This window comes from Rhinoderma darwinii, chromosome 3 (assembly GCF_050947455.1).
Source record: "Rhinoderma darwinii isolate aRhiDar2 chromosome 3, aRhiDar2.hap1, whole genome shotgun sequence".
In the NCBI taxonomy this organism is placed as follows: Eukaryota; Metazoa; Chordata; class Amphibia; order Anura; family Rhinodermatidae; genus Rhinoderma; species Rhinoderma darwinii.
Window position 1 is genome coordinate 374,691,325 of NC_134689.1, and position 22,422 is coordinate 374,713,746.

The following is a 22,422-nucleotide window of genomic DNA, read 5'->3' on the forward strand; positions in this document are numbered from 1 at the left end:
GCCTGCGGCTACCATACGCAATGCCCTGCATGCCGCTGTTATCGCACCCTCTTAATGTTTGGTTAAAATAACTTTCTGTTTGTGCAATGCTCTGCAATCTGTGGTGTCACACGCTGCTCTGCGATGCTCTGCAGTTTAATCTTTCCTTGCAGCTTCCTGTGTTGTTCCACTGGGTTTTATCAGTGTGTTTTCAGTGTCACAATGTCACCCTGCGCTGCGAGGGAAGCGCTCGACACTGGATGTCGTATAATGTGAATGCCCTTACCTAGTAAAACCCCTCACTCCCGGACACTGGATGGGCATAGCTGCCTCAATGGTTTGCCTATGCCGCCGCCAGGTGTGGCTATAGCCTGTAAGGGTGGGTCTATGGTTATATAATAAAATTGCTAAAAATAGCGAGCTGTGTTCCCCATGCCAGCACGCTCCGCAGCACCCTGCAGGGGTTAAGTGGCCACACTGCCAGCGTCACCTTGTTAGGACCTTGTGGAAGGAATTTATAGAAAGTTCTTATCTCCAGGTACAGGGAGCTTTTTTTTTTAGTGGCCAGGCTGAAATTTTTAAGGCGATTGTGGCCATGTTTACACGGTGAGGATTCTGCGCCTAATTCCTGACCGAATCCGTTCACAATGGGCGTTTTATGCCCCTTTCACACGCTCTGGAATAATCCACATTATCCGCATGGTCATTATGGCAGCGGGTTTTGCGCTGAAAGGCCGCAGGTTGACTATAGAATTACAATGCGGCTAATGCTCATGCGGATCTGCAAACGAAACCGTTTCAGCCGCAGATCATCTTGAATCCACGGCGGATTTGACTATGGCGAATCCGTGCCGTGTGAATGTGGGTTTATAAGAATGCCCCTGGACGCTGAAAATTTTGGGGTACAGTCTCCGCGCCATTTCCTACAGGATGCATAAAGGCTTATGTCACTCTACTATATTTCAAGGTATGTCAAAGTAATGGGGGCGCACTCCTGTAGTGAAGAGTGGTGCTCGCAGGGTTGGGATGGGTTCCTGCAATATAGTCACGAATTACCCCAGTACACACACGAGGAGAGGTTTTCTGGCTTGTGCATGTTCTACGTGATTGGCGTTTTTATACAAATTGTCGGCGAGAGACTACATTTTCCCTGCAATGGTCGCTGAAGGAGAAATTTTTGTAGTAGCTGCATCAGGCAATAACAGCTGGTCGTGGAGGTAAACTGACAAACCTCTGCCGGTCCGTGCCCCTTAAAGGGGAATCTGTCAGCAGTTTTGAGGCCTCGAAATTGCTGACCGAGCAATATAGGGGAGTTAAGAGGGTATGGTACCTTTTTTGTACCGGCGTCGCGAGGGTCACAAGTTCCACTCGCTGCGGCTGGCCATACGTTTTCCATATCGGGATCCAGACCCCGTGTGGGAGATGTAATGGTGGCCATATTGGGTGTCTACTACTTTTTCCCAGAAACGGATGTAACTGATAAACCGCTTAGTATGATCAGACTGTGCCCATATTCACCACGTGTGACGCCAGTTGTAAGCGAATGTGCTGAATCTTTAGCTCCTTATTGTTTGCAGGTATAATGGTTTTCGGACATCGGCGTCTTATTTTCAGCTGCTTTGATGTTTTTGTATTCCTCTTGACTATTGGTTGGGATCTTTTGCAGAATCTGCTTTTATCTCTATTGTTAAGCCCTCCCATAGTAGTGTATGTGGTTTGGTTGCCTAGCAACATTTAACGTCCTGTCCGGGTGACTACTAACTATGTACTTGATGCCGCAAATAATGAAATGGTCAACGGAAGGAATTTCTACTGCGCCTCTATAGTAAACGTCCCCTACCCTCGTCTTGGGCAGAAAGAATGAGAACATGGCGCGAGGAATAAAACTACACAAGGGAAAAATTGTACAAGAATGAGAGGGATTGAAAGTAATGTGCGATCTGTGTATAACAAAGAAGACCTGGGGGGGGGGCAAATGTGTAACAAATGGAGATGCGTTGTCATTCAGATTATTTGCCGTTCTCTCTAGCCTGAAGGGTAATTTAGGGGACTTATCCCCTCATGAAGTAGTAGAAAACCAAAATATAAAAGCTCTGGCCCTTTAAGACGTCTTTGACTCTCCACAGGCCGCAGTGAGCAGTCCGTCTCTAGAGATTTTGACTTCTGTGTGATTTCCTGCTTCTGAGCTCGGAGAGTCCACCGTGACGGGGGAGACTTAGGCCTCATGCACACAAATGTGTTTTTGCGGCCGCAATTCACCCGCAAATCTGCGGGTGAATTGCAGTCCTGTTCGTTTCTATGGGCCCATGCACACGACTGGTTTCCACGGTCCACTCATTGCCCGGGAGCCTGGACCGCAAAAAGATAGGACATGTCTTATTACGGTCCAGGCTCATTGAAATGAATGTACACGGCCATGTGCACGTCCCGTGATTTGCGGGCGGCCTGCGGGTGACTCTGCGGGCGTCCGAGCCGCAAATCATGGGTCGTGCACACCACTACGGTTGTGTGCATGAGACCTTAGGGTATGTTCACATGCATGGTTTTCAGGCGTATTTCGGGTCGTAAACGCCCTGAAATACGCCTAAAAGAAACTATAGGTGAACGCCTACAAACGTTTGCAAATTGAATTCAATGGGAAAGACTGCGTTCTGTTCAGACGCCGCGGTTTTTTTTCACTGCTGTTTTTAAAAAAAAAAAACGCGTGTAAAAAGGAGCATGTCACTTGAGCTGTTTTTTCATAGTCCATAGATAAACCACTCCAAAAACACCTTAAGGCTATGTTCACACGGGGTCTTTTGCCGAGTTTTTTGACGCGGAAACCGCGTCGCAAAACTCGGCAGAAACGGCCCAAGAACGCCTCCCATTGATTTCAATGGGAGGCGTCGGCGTCTTTTTCCCGCGAGCAGTAAAACTGCCTCGCGGGAAAAAGAAGCGACATGCCCTATCTTCGGGCGCTTCCGCCTCCGACCTCCCATTGACTTCAATGGGAGGCAGGAGAAAGCGTGTTTTATGCCCGCGGCGCTCAATGGCCGCGGGCGAAAAACGTCGCGATAATTGCTGTTCACACGGAGTATTTTGGGGGAGGAATATCTGCCTCAAAATTCCGTTTGGAACTTTGAGGCAGATATTCCTCCCCCAAAATACTCCGTGTGAACATAGCCTTAAAAAGCAAACCGTTTTTAGCTTAAAAAATGACTCAAAATCTGAGACTGTTTTCTCTGAAAAACAGCTCCGTAATGTTCAGCCGTTTTTTAGGTTTTTTTTATTATTGAACGTGTGAACATACCCTTAGTGTGCAGCTGTGTACACAGGGGAGATCTCTGCTGCTATCTTTCTTCATGCTGGATGTCGTTCGAGAAGTAGAAATGTAAGATGCCTTCCTGTATAGGGAGCAGCTAGAGGAGGAAGAAGCAGCAGAGGTAAATCCTGTCACCGCTTTCTCTTCTGTCTCCTGTAATAGATTAACCCAGAGGTCCCCAACCTTTTGTACCCTGTGAGCCACATTCAACTTTGAGTGGTGGTAGTCGGGAGCCGCATTAATTTAAAAAAAAGGAAGCAGGAACAAATTATAAATAATAAATCATGATATTTTAGTGTAAAATGTAATGTTTTGTAAAACTGTTAAGGGGTTAGGCTACATTCACACGACAGTGAAAAACGGCCGGCACATGGCCGTTTTCAGAACAATGCTGTTCTATGGGTGTATTCAGACTGCCGTTTTTTTTTTTTTTACCGTCCCGTGAATATTGGTCATCAAATAATAGGACATGTCCCATACAAAGTCAATGGATCCGTTTTTAACGGCTGTCAATACATGTAACAACTGTTAAAAACGGATCTGTGACATGGGGATTGGCAAGGGAACTACTGGTTCCCTTGCTGGCTATCGGCGGCTCGATGACATACTCACCGATGCAGCGCTGACCTCTTCAGGTGTGGTCTCTCGTCTTCACGGGTTCTGCGAAGGCGATGACATGACGCCATTGCACCGCCTTTGCAGATCCCGTGAAGAAGAGAGACCTTACCTGAAGAAGACAGTGCTGCATTGGTGACTATGTAGGGCGTTCATGTCGGGCTGCGTGGCATCATATACAGGGGAGGTGTGTGGCATCATATACAGGTTGGCTTGCGGCATCATGTACAGGGGAGGTGTGTGGCATCATATACAGGGGAGGTGTGTGGCATCCTATACAGGGGAGGTGTGTGGCATCCTATACAGGGGAGGTGTGTGGCATCATATACAGGGGAGGTGTGTGGCATCCTATACAGGGGAGGTGTGTGGCATCCTATACAGGGGAGGTGTGTGGCATCCTATACAGGGGAGCGTGTGTGGCATCCTATACAGGGGAGCGTGTGTGGCATCCTATACAGGGGAGCGTGTGTGGCATCCTATACAGGTGAGCGTGTGTGGCATCCTATACAGGTGAGCGTGTGTGGCATCCTATACAGGTGAGCGTGTGTGGCATCCTATACAGGGGAGCGTGTGTGGCATCTTATACAGGGGAGGCGTGTGGCATCCTATACAGGGAGGCGTGTGTGGCATCCTATACAGGGAGGCGTGTGTGGCATCCTATACAGGGAGGCGTGTGTGGCATCCTATACAGGGAGGCGTGTGTGGCATCTTATACAGGGGAGGCGTGTGTGGCATCTTATACAGGGGAGGCGTGTGTGGCATCTTATACAGGGGAGGCGTGTGTGGCATCCTATACAGGGGAGGCGTGTGTGGCATCCTATACAGGGGAGCGTGTGTGGCATCCTATACAGGGGAGCGTGTGTGGCATCCTATACAGGGGAGCGTGTGTGGCATCCTATACAGGGGAGCGTGTGTGGCATCCTATACAGGGGAGCGTGTGTGGCATCCTATACAGGGGAGCGTGTGTGGCATCCTATACAGGGAGGCGTGTGTGCCATCCTATACAGGGGAGGTGTGTGTGGCATCATATACAGGGGAGGCTGGTGTGGCATCCTATATAGGGGGGCTGTAAATAGTGTCTAGGTGAACATGTGACCTTCCTCTGGGTATTTTCAGGGGACTGGGACAAAAAAGCCTGGCCAATGAAATTCATCAGTGTTTTTTTTTGTTTTTTTAACGGCCATTTAAAGACGGACCGGAAATGGATGAAAATTTGATGCAGACACACTGATGCTAACCGCCCATGAAAAACGGACAGTTCAGTTTTTAATGGCCGTTTTTTTCACTGTTGTGTCTGCAATATTTTCAGTCTGGATGTCGTATTGTAACCCGTGCATATGGCGATAACTCAGAGCTCCTATGGCGAGCCACACAGCTGGAGGTTGCGAGCCACGTGTGGCTCCCAGACCACTGGATTAACCCTTTACAAGCCGCTGTATCCTACTCCTCTAGCTGGGCTGCATAATACACAGGGAAATCTTATTACATGGCTGATAAATGACAATATTCTGTGTGAAGTAAAGTTAAGGCTCCTGGCTGAAGCGATACACATTTTTATTACGTGATTTTGCATTTCGCTGATTTGTCACCCAGAACGATGCATTGGGGAATTAATGATGATAAAGCCTGTGTTCTGTAATACTGAGGGAGAGCCACTGTCCTGCTAATGATATAGACTTGACAACAGTCTTATAATTTACTGACACTTTGTCTTTTTCTCAGAACAGCGAGCTCCTTTTTAAAGGGATTGTCCAATATTAGAAGAAAGTGTCCTTTTTTTTTCTTATTTACCTCTTTCTTCCCCAGAAACAGCGCCACTTGTTTCCATGGATTGTGTCTGGTATTGCAGGTAATCTTTATTCAATTGAATGGCGATGAGCTGCTATACCAGAAACCGCCCACGGACAGAAGTGGCGCTGTTTCTGGGGGAAAAAAAGCCTTTCTTCTAATCCTGGACAAGCCCTTTATCTCTTGTGCTGCCACCCTAAGCTCAGATTCCTCTGTTACAGGACACCCACTTGGCGCATGGATTTTGGTATGATTTATATAATCTGACATGAATACATCCATATAGGTAAATGGTTGCTCTTCACTATGGCTTTCTAACCTGTCCGGTACTGGTGGAGTCTCGTGTACATGGAGTTCACCACACAGAAGGGTTAGGTCGGCATTACACTCCAGTCTCGTGATACCAGAGTATGCCGGTGACCAGCCAGGTTTGCAATTTCTGCCAGCCCGTGAATGCAATTCATGTATTTAGGGGGGGGGCCAAATTTTGGTTCAAATTACAATAGTTACCAGCAGGGGGAAAAAAAGCTCCTATTCCTTAGGCTGTATCCCCAAACTTGTGTGTATTTATAAATGTCTATTGCAGATTGTCATCATTTTGGTGCATTAGTGCTTGCTAAGGGTTGTATTGTCCGGCTTTCGGACCTCACTTCTTCTACTGGTGCTAGTGGGAATAGCTGCAACACATGGATGTTGTTCTAAACAGCCACCTGCAGAGGGAGCCATTGTCATCTAATGCATCCTTATGTCCTGGTAGAGGAGGGCCCTCTATGTAGGGTCATGCCGGTTGATCTATTCTTTGCTGAGGCCAAAGTCCCCATGACACTGTCCAGCATCTGAGAATCAACACAGCGGAAAAGTCCAGGAATTCCGTGGTCCGAGGAGCAAGTGACTAGTCCACCATGTGGATGCACGTAACGTGTCTGCTGTGGTGTTCTACTAGTTAGATTAGTGGAAAGATCCATCCGTGGTGGTGCAGCCAGGCGTCTGTAGTGCCCAGGGCGTATGGCAGAGGATCTGCTTACCTCCTAGGATAATGAGTCTGGCAGGTAGGATGTTAACCCTGTAAGTGTCAGATGGACTTTGTGTTTGTGTGTGTGTGTGCGCGCGCGCAGTGCCCAAACTTTCTCTAATCTCTATCCATCTTTTTACAGTGAAAGAATTTTTGGCTAAAGCGAAGGAAGACTTCCTGAAGAAATGGGAAAACCCAGCTCAGGTACTGAAGCATTCATTGCACAGATAATATGGTGCCACTGGCATCATATAATGTGAAGCAGCTGGCAGAGTACAACCGCTGGTAAGATAGATCGTGATAGCGCTGGCAGGGGACAGTGTGGATAACCTGGTAACCCAAAAGATGGTGAAACCACCGCAACCTAAACCTGCGGTTCATGGGTCAGCAACCTGTTGTGAAACTACAACTCCCAGCATGCTCCAAGAGCCAAAGGCTTTATTTCAGACAAAGGCTGTCAGGGTGTGCTGGGAGTTGTAGTTTCACAACAGCTGGTGTCCCGGACGTTGCTGACCCGTGGTGTGGATAGCCTGCTGTGGTTATGGTGCCGCTTCTATAACCAAGCGTACAGGGAGAATATAGTTTCTCTGTCTTGCCGTCACTAGTGAGGACAGCAGGTTTAGTCATTTTACTCTGTCCAGCCTCCGTCACTGCAGCGCACTCACCTCTGCTACTCTTACTCCTCAGAACAATGCTCACCTGGACCAGTTTGAGCGTATGAAGACTCTGGGCACAGGTTCATTTGGTCGCGTGATGCTCGTCAGACAGAAGGAGAATGGCCATCACTATGCTATGAAGATCTTGGATAAGCAGAAGGTTAGTGCGCTGTTCCTATGCCAGTGGTCTGCTGCACCAGAATACATTGTTCAGGGGTCCCCGTATTATGCTGTCATGGACGTACCATATAAAATTATCCCTCAGTAGTGGCTGAGGTTTCGGAGGTTGGATAGGTTTTTCTCCTTTTCAGACTCTGTCCATACATAGGATCTTAAAGGGATATTGCCAGCTCGTGAGTTCCAGAAACAGTGTAGCTCGTTGTTTCCGTAACTTTTCTGCCTTGGGGGAGGGTCAGGGGGCCCTGCATTTGCCTGACATTTATAGCATAACCTGTGGGTATGCCATAATTGTCTGAGATGGGAATACCCCTTTTAATGATGACGTCTGCTTCTGTCACCCAGGAATGGATTGGATCCTTGCGCAGATTTTCCAATATAAAAACAAATATATATTTTGGACTTTAACCCCTTAACGCTCCAGGACATACTATTATGTCATGGTGAGTGCATCGTTCGCGCTCCATGACATAATAGTGTGTCATGGAGTAAACACGGCGCCGTTCGCGTGTGGCGCGTTCATGAGCTGTGATAGCTGCTGTTGGAAACAGCAGCTATCACAGCTCAATGTGCAGGGACTGATCGCGGTGGTCCCCGCAGATTAACCCCTCAGAAGCCGCGTTCAATAGCGATCGCGGCTTCTTAGGGGTTGAGCTGCCATCGCCGGCCTGCTACACGATAGCGGCCGGCGATGGTGACTATGGCAACCGGACACCAAACAATGGCGTCCGGCTATGCCATCGACGAAAGCCTAGTGGGTCCTGACAGAGTCAGGACCCACTATGCTTGCTGTCAGTGAGTAGCTGACAGTTCTAATACACTGCACTACGCATGTAGTTCAGTGTATTAGAATAGCGATCAGGGCCTCCTGCCCTCAAGTCCCCTAGTGGGACAAAGTAATAAAGTTTAAAAAAAGTTAAAAAAAGATGTGTAAAAATAAGAAAATAAAAGTTTTTAAAAGTAAAAATCCCCCTTTTTCCCTTATCAGTCATTTATTATTAATGAAAATATATAAACAAACAAATAAACTATACATAATTGGTATCGCCGCGTCCGTAACGGCCTGAACTACAAAATGATTTCGTTATTTATCCCGCGCGGTGAACGCCGTAAAAGAAAATAATAATAAACCGTACCAGAATCACAATTGTTTGGTCACTTCACCTCCCAAAAAATGGAATAAAAAGAGATCAAAAAGTCGCATGTCCCTAAAAATGGTACTGATGGAAAATACAGTTCGTTACGCAAAAAATAAGTCCTCGCACGGCTTTATTGATGGAAAAATAAAAAAGTTCTGGCTCTTAGAATAAGGTAACACAAAAAGTGAATGATTTTTTACAAAAAGTATTTTATTGTGCAAACGCCATAAGACATAAAAAAACTATAAACATCTGATATCGCCATAATCGTATCGCCCCGCAGAATAAAGTTAATATATCATTTATAGCGCACGGTGAACGCTGTAAAAAAAAATAGAATAAAAAAACAATAGTAGAATTACTGTTTTTTAGTCACCGCGCCACCTAAAAATAGAATAAAAACTGATCAAAAAGCCGCATGCACCCCAAGAAAACTACAATGGATTCCTCAAGGGGTCCAGTTTCCAAAATGGGGTCACTTTTGGGGGGTTTTCACTGTTTTGGCACCACAAGACCTCTTCAAACCGGACATGGTGCCTAATAAAAAAGAGGCCTCAAAATCCTCTAGGTGCTCCTTTGCTTCGGAGGCCGGTGCTTCAGTCCATTACCGCCCGAGGGCCACATGTGGGATATTTCTCAAAACTGCAGAATCTGGGCAATAAGTATTAAGTTGTTTTTCTCTGGTAAAACCTTCTGTTTTACAGGAAAAAGTGTAATAAAAAGGATTTTCTGACAAAAAAAAAGTACATTTCACCTCTACTTTGCTCTAAATTCCTGTCTAACACCTAAAGGGTTAATAAACCTTCTAAATGCTGTTGTGAATACTTTGAGGGGTCTAGTTTCTAAAATGGGGTGTTTGATAGGGGTTTCTAATATATGGGCCCCTCAAAGCAACTTCAGAACTGAACTGGAACCTAAAATAAATAAATGAGGCAATACTTCGCTTCTTACATTATACTGATAATGAGCAGCACCCACCCCGAGATGACCCCAGTTTTAACCGTTTGTATTAACTGAGACCCCTATTAGACCGTTTCAGTGCCCGGTTTTCCCAAGCATACACCCCCGAGAAGTGTATTTCTATTGATGAGTCCCTGGTACATTTTAAACGGAGGCTTCAATTCCGCCAGTACCTGCCGGGTAAGAGGGCAAGGTATGGCGTGAACATGTATAAGCTGCGAGAGTGCATCAGGATATACCTACAGGTTTAGGATATATGAAGGGAAGGACACCAGTATTCAGCCCCCAGAATGCCCCCCCTTACTGGGAGTTAATGCAAAAATTGTGTGGGATTTGGTGCACCCACTGCTGGACCAGGGTTACCATCTCTACCTGGATAATTGTTATACCAGCGTCCCACTCTTCAAGTGCCTCGCTTCCAGAAGTCCTGCGGCATGCCGCACTGCTAGAAGAAATCTGAGAGGCCTCCCTAAGACTCTGCTTGGGCAAACAAGAAGGGGTGAGAGCAGGGCACAATCTAGCAGCAACATATTGTGTGTGAAGTACAAGATAAGAGAGATGCCACACCAGTACCCATGTACCAGGACGAGGTACCAGTACAGAGACCCCCAAACCAGACTGCATCCTGGACTACAATAGGTACATGGGATGGGTGGACTTGTCAGATCAAGTACCGAAGCCCTACAGCGCCATGCAGTGTGGTATAAGAAGCTGGCCGTGCACATCATACCGAGAAGTTCCCCAAACTGGCAAGAAGGGAAAAAGTCAAAAGAGGTGCAAAGTCTTTTATAAGAGGGGGATAAGGAAGGACACAATATATCAATGTGACAGGTGTCCCGAAAAACTAAGACTCTGTATGAAAGAGTGTTTTAAAATGTATCATAAATCCCTTGATTTTTAATCTACCCCAGTTTTACTTACCCTGATGCACTCCGCACAGCTTATCCCCCTCATCTTTCCCTTCTGAGCCCTGCTGTGTGCCCAGGCAGCTGATAACAGCCACATGTAGGGTATTGCCATACCCGGGAGAACCCACATTACAGTTTATGGGGTGTATGTCTCTGGTCAAAATGCTCACTACACCTCCTAGATGAATGCCTTAAGGGTTTAGTTTTTAAAATGGGGTCACTTCTTGGGGGATTCAACTGTACTGGTACCTCAGGGGCTTCTGCATACATGACTTAGCACCATGAAATCCCCAGTAGGCAAAATGGTGGTCCTTTCCTTCTGAGCCCTCCCATGGGCCCAATCCACAGTTTATCACCATAAATGGGGTATTGCCGCACTAAGGACAAATTGGGCAACAAAATGTGGTATTTTATTCCTTGTGAAAATAAGAAATATTTAGCCAAAACGACATCTCATTGGAAAAAATTAAATTTTTGTCAATTTACAGCCCAGTTCAAATAAATTCTGTGCAACAACTGTGGGGTCTAAATGGTCACAACACCCATAAATGAATTCCTTGAGGGGTGTAGTTTCCAAAATGGGGTCACTTCTGGTGGGTTTCCATTGCTTTGATACCTCTGGGGTTTTGCAAATGCGACATGGCACCGAAAACCAATCCAGCAAAATCTGGACTCCAACAAACACACAGCGCTCCTTCCCTTCTGAGCTCTCCCACGGGCCCAAACGGCAGTTTATCGCCACAAATGGGGTATTGCTGCACTCAGGAGAAATTGGGCAACAAAATGGGGTATTTTGTTCCCTGTGAAAATAAGAAATGTTGATGAAAAATGACATCTTATTGGAAAAAAGTCATTTTTTTTAATTTCACAGCCCAATTCAAATACGTGCTGAGTAAAAACCGTAGGGTCAAAATGGTAACCACAACCATAAATGAATTCCTTGAGGGGTGTAGTTTCCAAAATGGGGTCACTATTGGGGGATTCCTACTGTTTTGGCACCTCAACACCTCTTCAAACCTGGCATGCTGCCTAAAATATATTCTAATAAAAAAGAGGCCTCAAAATGCACTAGGTGCTTCTTTGCTTCTGGGGCTTGTGTTTTAGTCCACGAGCGCAGTAGAGCCACATGTGGGACATTTCTAAAAACTGCAGAATCTGGACAATACATATTTAGTAGTGTTTCTCTGGTAAAACCTTCTCTGTTACACAAAAAAAATGGAATAAAATTGAAATTCAGAAAGAAAAATGAAATTTGCAAATTTCACATCCACTTTGATTTAATTCCTGTGAAATGCATAAAGGGTTAAAAAAACTTTCTAAATGCTGTTTTGAATACTTTAAGGGGTCTAGTTTTTAAAATGGGGTGTTTTATGGGGGGTTTCTAATACATAGGCCCCTAAAAGCCACTTCAGAACTGAAGAGGTACCTTAAAAAAAAAAGGCTTTTGAAATGTTCTTGAAAATATGAGAAATTGCTGTTTATGTTCTAAGTCTTGTAACGTCCAAGAAAAATAAAAGAATGTTCAAAAAATGATGCCAATCTAAAGTAGACATATGGGAAATGTGAGCTAGTAACTATTTTGGGTGGTATAACCGTCTGTTTTACAAGCAGATGCATTTAAATTCAGAAAAATGCTATTTTTTTCTAAATTTTGAAATTTTTCACAAATAAACACTGAATATATCGACCAAATTTTACCACTAACATAAAGCCCAATGTGTCACGAGAAAACAATCTCAGAATCGCTTGGATAGGTTTAAGCATTTCGACGTTATTACCACATAAAGTGAAATATGTCAGATTTGAAAAATGAGCTCTGAGCCTTAAAGGGAATGTGTTGCCAGAAAAACATGTGTTTTTTTTTTAAATTAAACATTTAGTGTGTGGGTGATTAAACATTGTTCAAATTTTTTTTATTTTTTTCACGAGTCAGGAAATATTATAAATTAATTCTAATTTATAATACTACCCATTTTTGGTCACTAGATGGAGCTATTCCCAAAATTGCAGCATTGCAAAATTGGGTAAAAAGCCCTCGCTCTAGTGAGCTCTCAGCATCCCCCCCTCCTTTATCCTGGCTAGTGCCGGGATAAACGAGGGGTTTGAACGGTGTAACCTCCTACACTGTGTGTCGCCATTTTTTGAGCTAACACACAGTGTAGAAGGTTTACATACAGTAGTAAACACACACAAACACGAACATACATTGAAATCTCTTACCTGCTCCTGCCGCCGCGGCTCCCTCCGGCCCGTCCGCTCCGTTTGCTGCCGCTGGTCCAAGTGCACAAATCCGGAAGCCGCGACCGGAAGTAGTAATATTACTGTCCGGCCGCGACTTCCGGTCCACAGGAAAATGGCGCCGGACGGCGCCAATTTCGAATTGGACTGTGTGGGAGCGGCGCATGCGCAGTTCCCACACAGACGCCGTACACTGAAGTCAATGGGACGGGAGCCGTTCGCAGTCCCTATGGGACTGTGGCTGCCGTATTCCATGTCTGTATGTGTCGTTAATCGACACATACAGAAATGGAACAAAAAATGGCAGCCCCCATAGGGAAGAAAAAGTGTAAAAATAAGAAAAAGTAAAACACAAACACACAAATGAATATAAACGTTTTTAATAAAGCACTAACATCTTTAACATATAAAAAAATAATTTGTGATGACACTGTTCCTTTAAGGCCGAAACTAGGCTGCGTCCTTAAGGGGTTAAGCCTGATTGAGCTGTATTGATCATTTCAAAGTGAATATCCAACCTTTATCATCCTGTTGTTATTTTAGGTCTGAAATTCTCTGCTTGATGATTTCCGCTTATATTTTTATTGCGGTCAAGTGTTTGTTTTTCCTGATACAGAGCTCCAAATCCCCTACATAGACATTGATGTAGAAGATAACATGCTGGCTGCCTTCATCCACCACTAGATGGAGCATGTGAGCTTATTGCATACTATCTATACATTGACTTCAATGATAAATCTGTATGCAGTAAGCTTTCTGTAGTGAATTAGACTGGTGGCCAGACTTGGAGGAGCGCTCCGAGTGGCTGCATGACACAGGGATTTTCTCTTTGGTGTCTTTTTGAATAATGCAGCATATCAATTTTACCCAGAGAGTGCCAGAAGTTACAAGATAAAGGGTATGGTAATTGGGACATCCACTAAACTCCAAGGTGTTATCCAGAATGTTTCAAAATTGGCAGCAGGGATGGTGTAAAATAATCTAACAGATACTTACCTCCTAAAGTGCCCACGGCTCCGGAAGCTCCTGCGGCGGTCACGTGGTGTTCATTGGTCCCATGCTGTTGCAGCCAATCGCTGACCTCCGCGGTGGTGCTGCCATGAGGCCAGAGATTCACACGATCCCCTGACCTGCTGCCAAATCTTCCCTTTAAGAACTCAGGGATCCCAATTCCAGCTCTCACTACAAGGGTGGCCATGCAGGAGTTGTCACACTGATGAAATAAATAGGGGGGGCGCTCGCGAGCTGCTAACCAAGATGGCCGCATGCTGAGGTAGCTCCGCGACTCCTGGGCACAACAGCTATATAAAGCAAACATTTGAGGTGAATTCACTCGCCCTTTTACCCTTCTTCTTCCTCCGGAGGATCTTCTGCCCGGATTGTTCATGGTTCGGAAGAGCGCAGTGGGCCGAAAGGACTCGAAACCGGAGTCCTCCGTCCCTGCCCCCCAGCCTGAGACTGCAACTTCGCCCGCCATGTCGGCTGTTTCGGACGACGACATACAGGCCTCGCCTGAACTTATTGCAGGCTCCCAAGAAGACGGCTCGCAGATACCTGAACCCCAGTTCACCACCAGGGACGCTTCTTTGCTGCAGAAATTTAAACAGCTCCTGCAGCAAGAATTGCAGCTCACCGCTTCTAAGCTGTCGAGAGATCTTACCAAAGAGATACGTGAACTGGGAGCCAGGACAAACGTCTTGGAAACTAAGATGGACGACACCATTGAAGTTTTGAATGCGCACGATGCCGAATTTGATTCACTGAGAGCAGACCTGGATTCAACGATGCTACGCCTGGAGGACTTCGAGAACCGTGCACGACGGGGGAATCTCCGGATAAGAGGTCTGCCCGAGACATACGAGGACCTTAACTCCTCCATTACGGCCCTATTCCAAGAGCTGGCACCGGATCTCCCGGTGGACAGGCTGGAGATGGACCGGGTTCATAGGTCGCTAGGCCCTAAACGACAAGATGGCAAGCCACGAGACATAGTGGTGAAGCTCACTTATTATGCCACCAAAGAAACCCTGTCTCAAAAGGCTAGAGCCACATCGTCCCTAAAGTTTCAGGGCCACGAGTACCAAATATTTGCGGACCTTTCTCCGATAACTATACAGAAAAGGCGAAATATGAGAAACCTACTGGCTGTTCTACAAAGCCGCCATATCAAATATCGATGGGGATATCCTTTCAAGCTCCAATTCTCTCTAGCCAACAAATATTATTCGGCCAGCACGGCAGATGAGCTTCGGCAAATTTTGGTCACCCTACAGCTTCTACCGACAGACGCCGCCCGATCAAGTCAACTTTCTCAGGAACGTCGTGATGGGCCGCCGCTACGTCCTATTTGGAGCAAGGTCCCCCCCCGCAGACCACCCGGGAGATCTGGATCCGTTTATGATATTCGAGATGACCCCGACTGATGGATGAGTACTTTTAACATGTTTCCACCCTGTATATTGGTTCTCTTGCGGCGGGGACTGATCTATTTGCTGAGTGGCGGGCGGTAGTGGAGGCCATGTTTTGCTGTATCTGGAATAAGTTTGCTGTTTAACTAGATGCAAGGTTTATTAACTTGGCACTAACCATTTATTTTTATTTTTTCTATTAATGTGGTTGTCGTTTTGCTGTCCTGCCGGCTAGACATACTTTGCCTTGCCTTTTGGCGGCACTGTGTGTGTGGCCTGCAGGAGGTCAACCGGCAAGATAATTCCAAGTAATTGTTGCCTTGATTGATGGCTATGTTTAATTTTGGTTATATGACTGAACGCGACTCGGCGTGCCTGGTCCGCCATCTTACATGGGGCAGAATGTTCTGGAAATTCTGTATCTGGAATAAGTTTGCTGTTTAACTAGATGCAATGCTTATTAACTTGGCACTAACCATTTATTTTTATTTTTTCTATTAACGTGGTTGTCGCTTTGCTGTCCTGCCGGCTAGACATACTTTGCCTTGCCTTTAGGCGGCACTGTGTGTATGGCCTGCAGGAGGTCAACCGGCAAGATAATTCTAAGTAATTGTTGCCTTGATTGATGGCAATGTTTAATTTTGGTTATATGATTGAACGCGACTCGGCGTGCCTGGTCCGCCATCTTACTTGGGGCAGAATGTTCTGGAAATTAATGTTCTCTCCCCCTGGCCCATACTCCCTTGCTAGTTTTCCCCTCTCTGTCATTGCTTTCCCCTATATGTCATGACATGGTGTTTAAGTTCACCTCAACAGATTGCCATTACCACACCTTTGTGCCCAGGTGTTGGCGAACCCGAACTCTATCAGTAGTATCCCCTGTGCTACTGTCCACCCTTTTCGGTCGATTTTCGGACGAATTTCCCTCTTCAGTTTTCCAAATGCATATTTGTCTCTACACCCCTTTTTACCTATTCTGTTTCTCCCTCCCCTCTCTTTCCAGCCCTTCTTTCCCTTTCCCCCTGCCGGTCAGAACTCATTATAAAATCATCAGATCATACATATGGCTACTTCTGCCTTGAAAATAATCTCTCATAATGTCCAAGGCTTCAATTCGCCACATAAACGATCAAAGGCATTTCATTTCTACAAAGCCTGTCATGCGGACATTGTCTGCCTCCAGGAAACCAGGTTCTCTGTTGCCTCCAAACCACAACATCTTAGTGCACACTTTCCTGTTTTCCATTGTTCTTATGCCCATGAAAAGCGACGCGGGGTAGTTATTGCCTTCAGAAAGAATCTCCCTTTTCTTTGTAACAAGGAAATTCTTGACCCTACTGGTCGATATGTGATTCTGGTCGGTACTCTATTTGATGTAGAGGTGACCCTAGTGGGATATTACGGACCAAATGAGTTTCAAACAGAGTTTTTTTCTCACTTATTTAAACAGATAGATGCCAATCGAAAGGGCTTGCTAGTGGTCATGGGCGACTCAAACCTGGTAATTAATCCAGCTTTAGATAAATCCCCGACCCTGACATCATCCACACCTCAAACTTCCTCGTCTATGTTTAGTGACATGCTACAGGCTCACGATCTACATGACCTGTGGAGGGAATTACATCCCAATACAAAAGATTTTACGTTTTACTCCAACCCCCACTCCTCTTTTAGTCGCATTGATCACATATTCACGTCTCAGCGTTCATTACCACTATGCTCCGCCGCAAAGATACTTAGCACACCCTGGTCTGACCACAACCCGGTTGAGGTCTCCTTCTCTTCTCTAATCCCACGGGGGCTATCCTTTAATTGGCGACTAAACGACTCCCTTTTGACATCCAAAGACTCATTCGCACAGATTGAAGAAGCGGTTAAGGAATACTTTAACTTAAATGTAGGTTCCACGTCTTCGCCGATCATACTATGGGAAGCCCATAAAGCCACCCTGCGGGGGACTCTCATTAGGTTGGGGTCTATTAAAAAAAAAAACAGAGAAAAGAAGATAACAGACTTATACCAAACACTAGCACAAAAAGAAAATGCTTGGAAACAGACGCCTTCGCATGCTAATAAAGCGTCAGTTGAGGCTACCAGATTAGAGCTTGACCTTTTATTGACGGAACAGGCTGAACGTAAGCTACGATGGTCCAAGCAGCGCTATTACTCGCAAAGCAATAAACCGGGTAAACTTTTAGCACGTCAGCTGCGAGTTCCCGCTGCGCCAAAAGAACCAATTAGATTGCGGACAGCCTCCGGCACAATAACAGCAGACCCTAATAAGATTGTTTCCCAATTTCAAACTTTCCTTTCCAAATTATACTCATCCCCCCCACCTTTTGATCCCTTGAAGGCTGAAGGCTTGCTAGCTAATTTGGTTTTTCCAGATATTACCTCCTCTAATCTCGAAGCATTGGAAGCTGAGATATCTGAGACTGAAGTTCAGGCAGCTATCAAGGAATTAAAACCTTCCAAATCTCCTGGCCCAGACGGTTTCTCCCCATTATATTACAAAAAACTTTCTCCGCTCCTAAGCCCATATTTGACCCAACTCTTTAACACTATCAGAACTGGCACAACCCTTAGGACACCAACCCTGACAGCCCATATTGCAATGATCCCCAAACCTCAAAAGGATGCTCTTCAAATTACCAATTATAGGCCAATATCCCTCCTGAACACTGACATAAAAATTTTAGCTAAAATCCTGGCGGTTAGAGTAAACCGCTTCCTTGACGGGATTATACATGGAGACCAAGCAGGCTTTGTCCCTGGAAGACAAACAAGCGACTGTACCAAGAGAGTTATATCCTTGGTTCACCTAGCACGCAAGAGAAATGTGGCGTCAATGCTTCTCTCGCTCGACATTCAAAAAGCCTTCGATACAGTATCTTGGTCTTACATGGATTTTGCCTTGGGGAAGTGGGGTTTTGGTAGCCACTTTATGTCATGGGTGCACGCCCTCTACTCCAACCCTACTGCTAAAGTCTGCTACGCGGGCTACCAGTCTGCTTCTTTTCCTATTGAACGGGGCACCAGACAAGGATGCCCTCTATCCCCTATTCTATTTATCCTAGCACTTGAACCCCTAGCCATGATGATTCGCCAGAATCAGAACATTAGGGGACTGGAGTTAGGGGGAGTGCAACATAAATTGTCCCTCTTTGCAGATGATATGCTACTCATGCTCTCCCAACCCCTTATTTCCCTTCCTAACTTAATGCAAACTCTATCAGATTTCGCTGCTATTTCTGGACTTACTATAAACCCCGCAAAATCTATCGCTTTAAATGTTAATCTATCACAACAAACCCTGCACTCACTACAAAGCCATTTCCCCTTCCAGTGGGCCGGACACTCATTGAACTACCTGGGTATCCAGTTGACTCCCTCCTATGAGCAGCTGTATTCCGCTAACTACCCCTCCCTTATTCGCTCAATAACATCTTTGATGACATCCTGGCAATCCACCTATTTATCTTGGATAGGCCGTATTTCTGCAGTCAAAATGACCATCCTTCCAAAGCTTCTTTATTTGTTTCAAACCCTGCCAATCAAAATCCCAGCACACATTCTGCGCCTCATCCAGAATCGGATCTCATCTTTTATTTGGAAGGGAGCACGCCCTAGAGTATCCAGGTCCACCCTCTGTTCACCAAAGGCAGATGGGGGACTGGGGGTTCCGAATGTCTCCAAATATTACCAGGCAGCTATGATAGCACCCTTAACTAAATTGCATGCTTCTGCAAATATGCCTCTATGGGTGTACCTGGATATTCCGGAGATGTCGCCAACCCCGATCCAATCAGTGCCCTGGTTACCTCCCTCTTTCCGCTCCTCCCACCTCTCACCCCCACTCATGCACATTTTATCGGTATGGGACTCAGTTAAATATTCTAGCAGATTGATCTCGCCGCATCTTCCCCTCCTTTCCCTGTGGCACAACCCTTTATTCTCCCCAGGTACAGACAATTACCAAGCCTTTAAATGGTGGTGGACTAGTGGTATACTCAGAGTCCATCATCTTCTAACGCCCACCCATTCCCGGATTCTCTCGTTCTGTGAGCTTCAGACCTCTCAGCAGATTCCCATCGGCGAAGTGTTCCGATATCTACAACTTAAGAACTGGATTACTTCTCTTCTCCACAACAAGACTGCTTCAGACTCTTACTCACAGTTCGAGCGAATCTGCGAAAACAACCCTAACACTAAAGGGATCATATCAGTCTTGTATAAATGGCTCCTTAACAACCCCACACCTGTTCCCCACACATACGTGGATAGATGGCACCGGGATCTGGGGGTGACGCTCGAACCAGCAGATTGGCATAATATCTGGAGTATAGTATCACACTGCTCCATTAACACAAATATTTTAGAATCGGCTTATAAAGTCATGATGAGGTGGTATTTGGTTCCTAGCAGACTTGCACGTGCCTTTCCCACCTACCCTGCCTCTTGCTTTCGTGGTTGCCACTCTCCCGGTGACATGCTCCATATTTGGTGGTCCTGCCCTAAGCTTACCCGATTCTGGAGTAGGGTATTTGGTCTCGCCCAAAGTCTGTTTGGCATTATTATAAGAAGAGATCCGAAGATAGGCCTTCTCCATCACAAACCCCCAGAGCTTACGAACGCACAATTTCGGTTATTCTCTTATATCCTTTTGGCTGCAAAAATAACTATAGCCCACTCTTGGAAAAAACATACAGTAACTTTTGCAGGGGTTAAAACTAGAATGGACCAGATGTTTGTGAACGAAAAACTCACAGGAATCTTACTAGATAGGGTTGCCGGGTTTGAGTCGCTTTGGTCGCCCTGGATTAGCTACGCATACCCTCACTTACCTGCCAATATGATCACTGATTATTAAGTCCAGTGACTTTTCTTTTCATTCTAGATTTCTGACCGGCTCCTCCCCCCTTACCAATCCCAGTTTTCCGCTATATTCTTCCCAACCCTTCTATTCCCCCCTCCTCTGTCTCTTGTTGTATAGGATGTTTCCTCTTCATATATTGATCCTGCATTTACTGTCATTGCATTCACGAATGCTTGTCATTTTGTTTTTTATAACAACATTATAATTCATTGAGTGAAATGGTTTATATTCAATTTTATTTTAATCTGTTTTTGATATATGTCTTTTACCTAAATGTAAAAATGTTCAATAAAAATTTGTTGAAAAGAAAGAAATAAATAGGGAGTGGTCTCGTTCATCTCAGGCCACACCCATTAAGAAATACGATTGCTTGTATGGGAATTGTCATGGAGGTTTATAGAGAGCAGATATAATGGCCCAAATTTCAAGCCTGCGTTGGATTGTCTTCAGTATCCTGTAACAATTGGTTCTACAATGATGACGCTATTTCGTGACATTTACTGCAAAAATTGTTTAGGAGCAGAACATGAAACGGGATTAAACCAGTAAGTTACATACGTAATAGAATTGGTGTTAGTGTTTTGCTCATAGTGTCCAGTAGGTGGCGCCACCTTTTTGTGAAAGATATAATTACCAGACCGGAATACTGTATTATGTACTGTGCTTGGAAGGAAGTTTGTGATGGTCCTGAGAAAATGATCAGAAATAAAGTTTTACTTCTCATTTTCTTTACCTGTTTAATTATTCCCTCCTTCTGAAATTGCTATGGCCGCGAATTAAAAACGGTCTATGTTCATAACGATACATCTTGAAAAGGCAGATGAGTCAGTATGAGTTACATATTTGTGTAGGTGTTTCTTTAATACGTTTTTTTCTTTTGTTTTTTATGTGCTTTTAGGTTATTTTTGACTAGTATACGTGAACTTAAAGGGACATAACACCTAAAAAAGAGTGCTATCAAAGAGAAAGCAAACCCCCCTCTATCACACTGCGAGAATTTATACAAGCTCTTGAATTCCTGTATAGTCTAGCAGAGAAAGCTAAAGAACCTAAAGATTTTAAACATTTTTGTTTACATCCTGAGGCTGAAAATCCGTCCTGATAATGTCTAACTCTACAGCAGGTTGGCAGGTGCAAAGGGTTCCTAAAGGAATATTCCCATCTTGTAAAGTGATATATATATATATATATATATATAGCGGCATATTGCTAGGATATGCCATCACTTTTTATAATTGGTGTGGGTCCGATCTCTTGGACCCCCACCGATCCTGAGAAAGAAGGGGCTTTGGCACTGTGCAGGTAATTGCAGAACAACCCTGTTCAAGTGAATATAGCCGTCTGTGGTTCCTTGCACAGCGGATCACAGGGAGCGCCACTGTGCAGGGAAAACTTAGACGGGGTTGCAGCACTAAATCTAAAGACCAATCCACTTTAAGGTATGTGGAAGCTAGCGCAACAGAGCCCACATAATCGCATAGCATGGCATTTTTTTAGTTAAACAATTATTAATTAAGTGATTACACATTGTTTTAATTTTTTCGCAAGTCAGGAAATATTATAAATTAGATTCTAATTTATAACATTTCCATGTGCTGGCCACTAGAGGGAGCAGTTCCCAAAATTGCAGCATGGTCAATGTGGTAAAGCAACCTCATTGCTTTATGCTGCAAATTTAGGGTAGACACACTCGCTCTAGTGTCCTCACACGATCCCCCCTCCCTTATTCTGGCTAGTGCCAGGAGAAAGGAGGGGGTTGAATGTTCAAACCTCCTACACTGTGTGCCGCCATTTTCTGAGCGACTGCACAGTGTAGGAGGATTAGATACAGGGCTTAGCAGACAGTAGAACACAAATATAATACACACATCACATATACGAACATAACTTACCTGCTCCTGCCGCCCCCGCTCCTATTCCTGGCGCCTTCGCTTCCTTGAACATCTGGCCGGAAGCCGCGGCCAGAAGTCGTCGTCTTACTGTCCGGCCGCGGCTTCCGGTCCACATGAAAATTGCGCCGGATTTCGCTCTGCGAACGAGCTTTGTTTTGGTCTGTGTTGGAGCGGCGCCTGCGCTGTTCCCACACAGACGGCGTACACTGTAGTGACTGGAACGGCTCCCGTTCGCATTCTCTATGGGGTTGTATGTGCCGTATTACATTTCTGTATGTCGTTAATCGACACATACGGAGATGAAAAAAAAAATTGCATCAAATGTATGTTATCATATTAAAAGCAATATGATAAAAAATAAAATAAAAAATTTCATGACGCCTTCCTTTTAAGTCCACTTTTCTCCTTAATTTGGCCTGCCAGCCCCCTGCAAATTGGAGACTGGGTAATGGAGGACCTATGTAAGGTGTCCG

At 45.2% G+C, this 22,422-nt stretch overlaps 1 protein-coding gene across 5 annotated transcripts in view; it reads left to right on the top strand.

Moving 5' to 3' along the window:
- LOC142750030 (cAMP-dependent protein kinase catalytic subunit alpha) overlaps positions 1-22,422 on the top strand; it is a 51,630-nt gene that overhangs the window by 17,321 nt on the left and 11,887 nt on the right. For 4 of the 5 annotated variants that reach the window (XM_075858745.1, XM_075858747.1, XM_075858748.1 and 1 more), the window contains 2 exons: positions 6,838-6,899; positions 7,383-7,511. In XM_075858745.1, the coding sequence (XP_075714860.1) occupies positions 6,838-6,899; positions 7,383-7,511 (191 nt within the window). Of the gene's footprint in view, positions 1-6,704; positions 6,733-6,837; positions 6,900-7,382; positions 7,512-22,422 lie in introns of those variants that run through there. The other variant, XM_075858749.1, reaches the window with a different exon arrangement.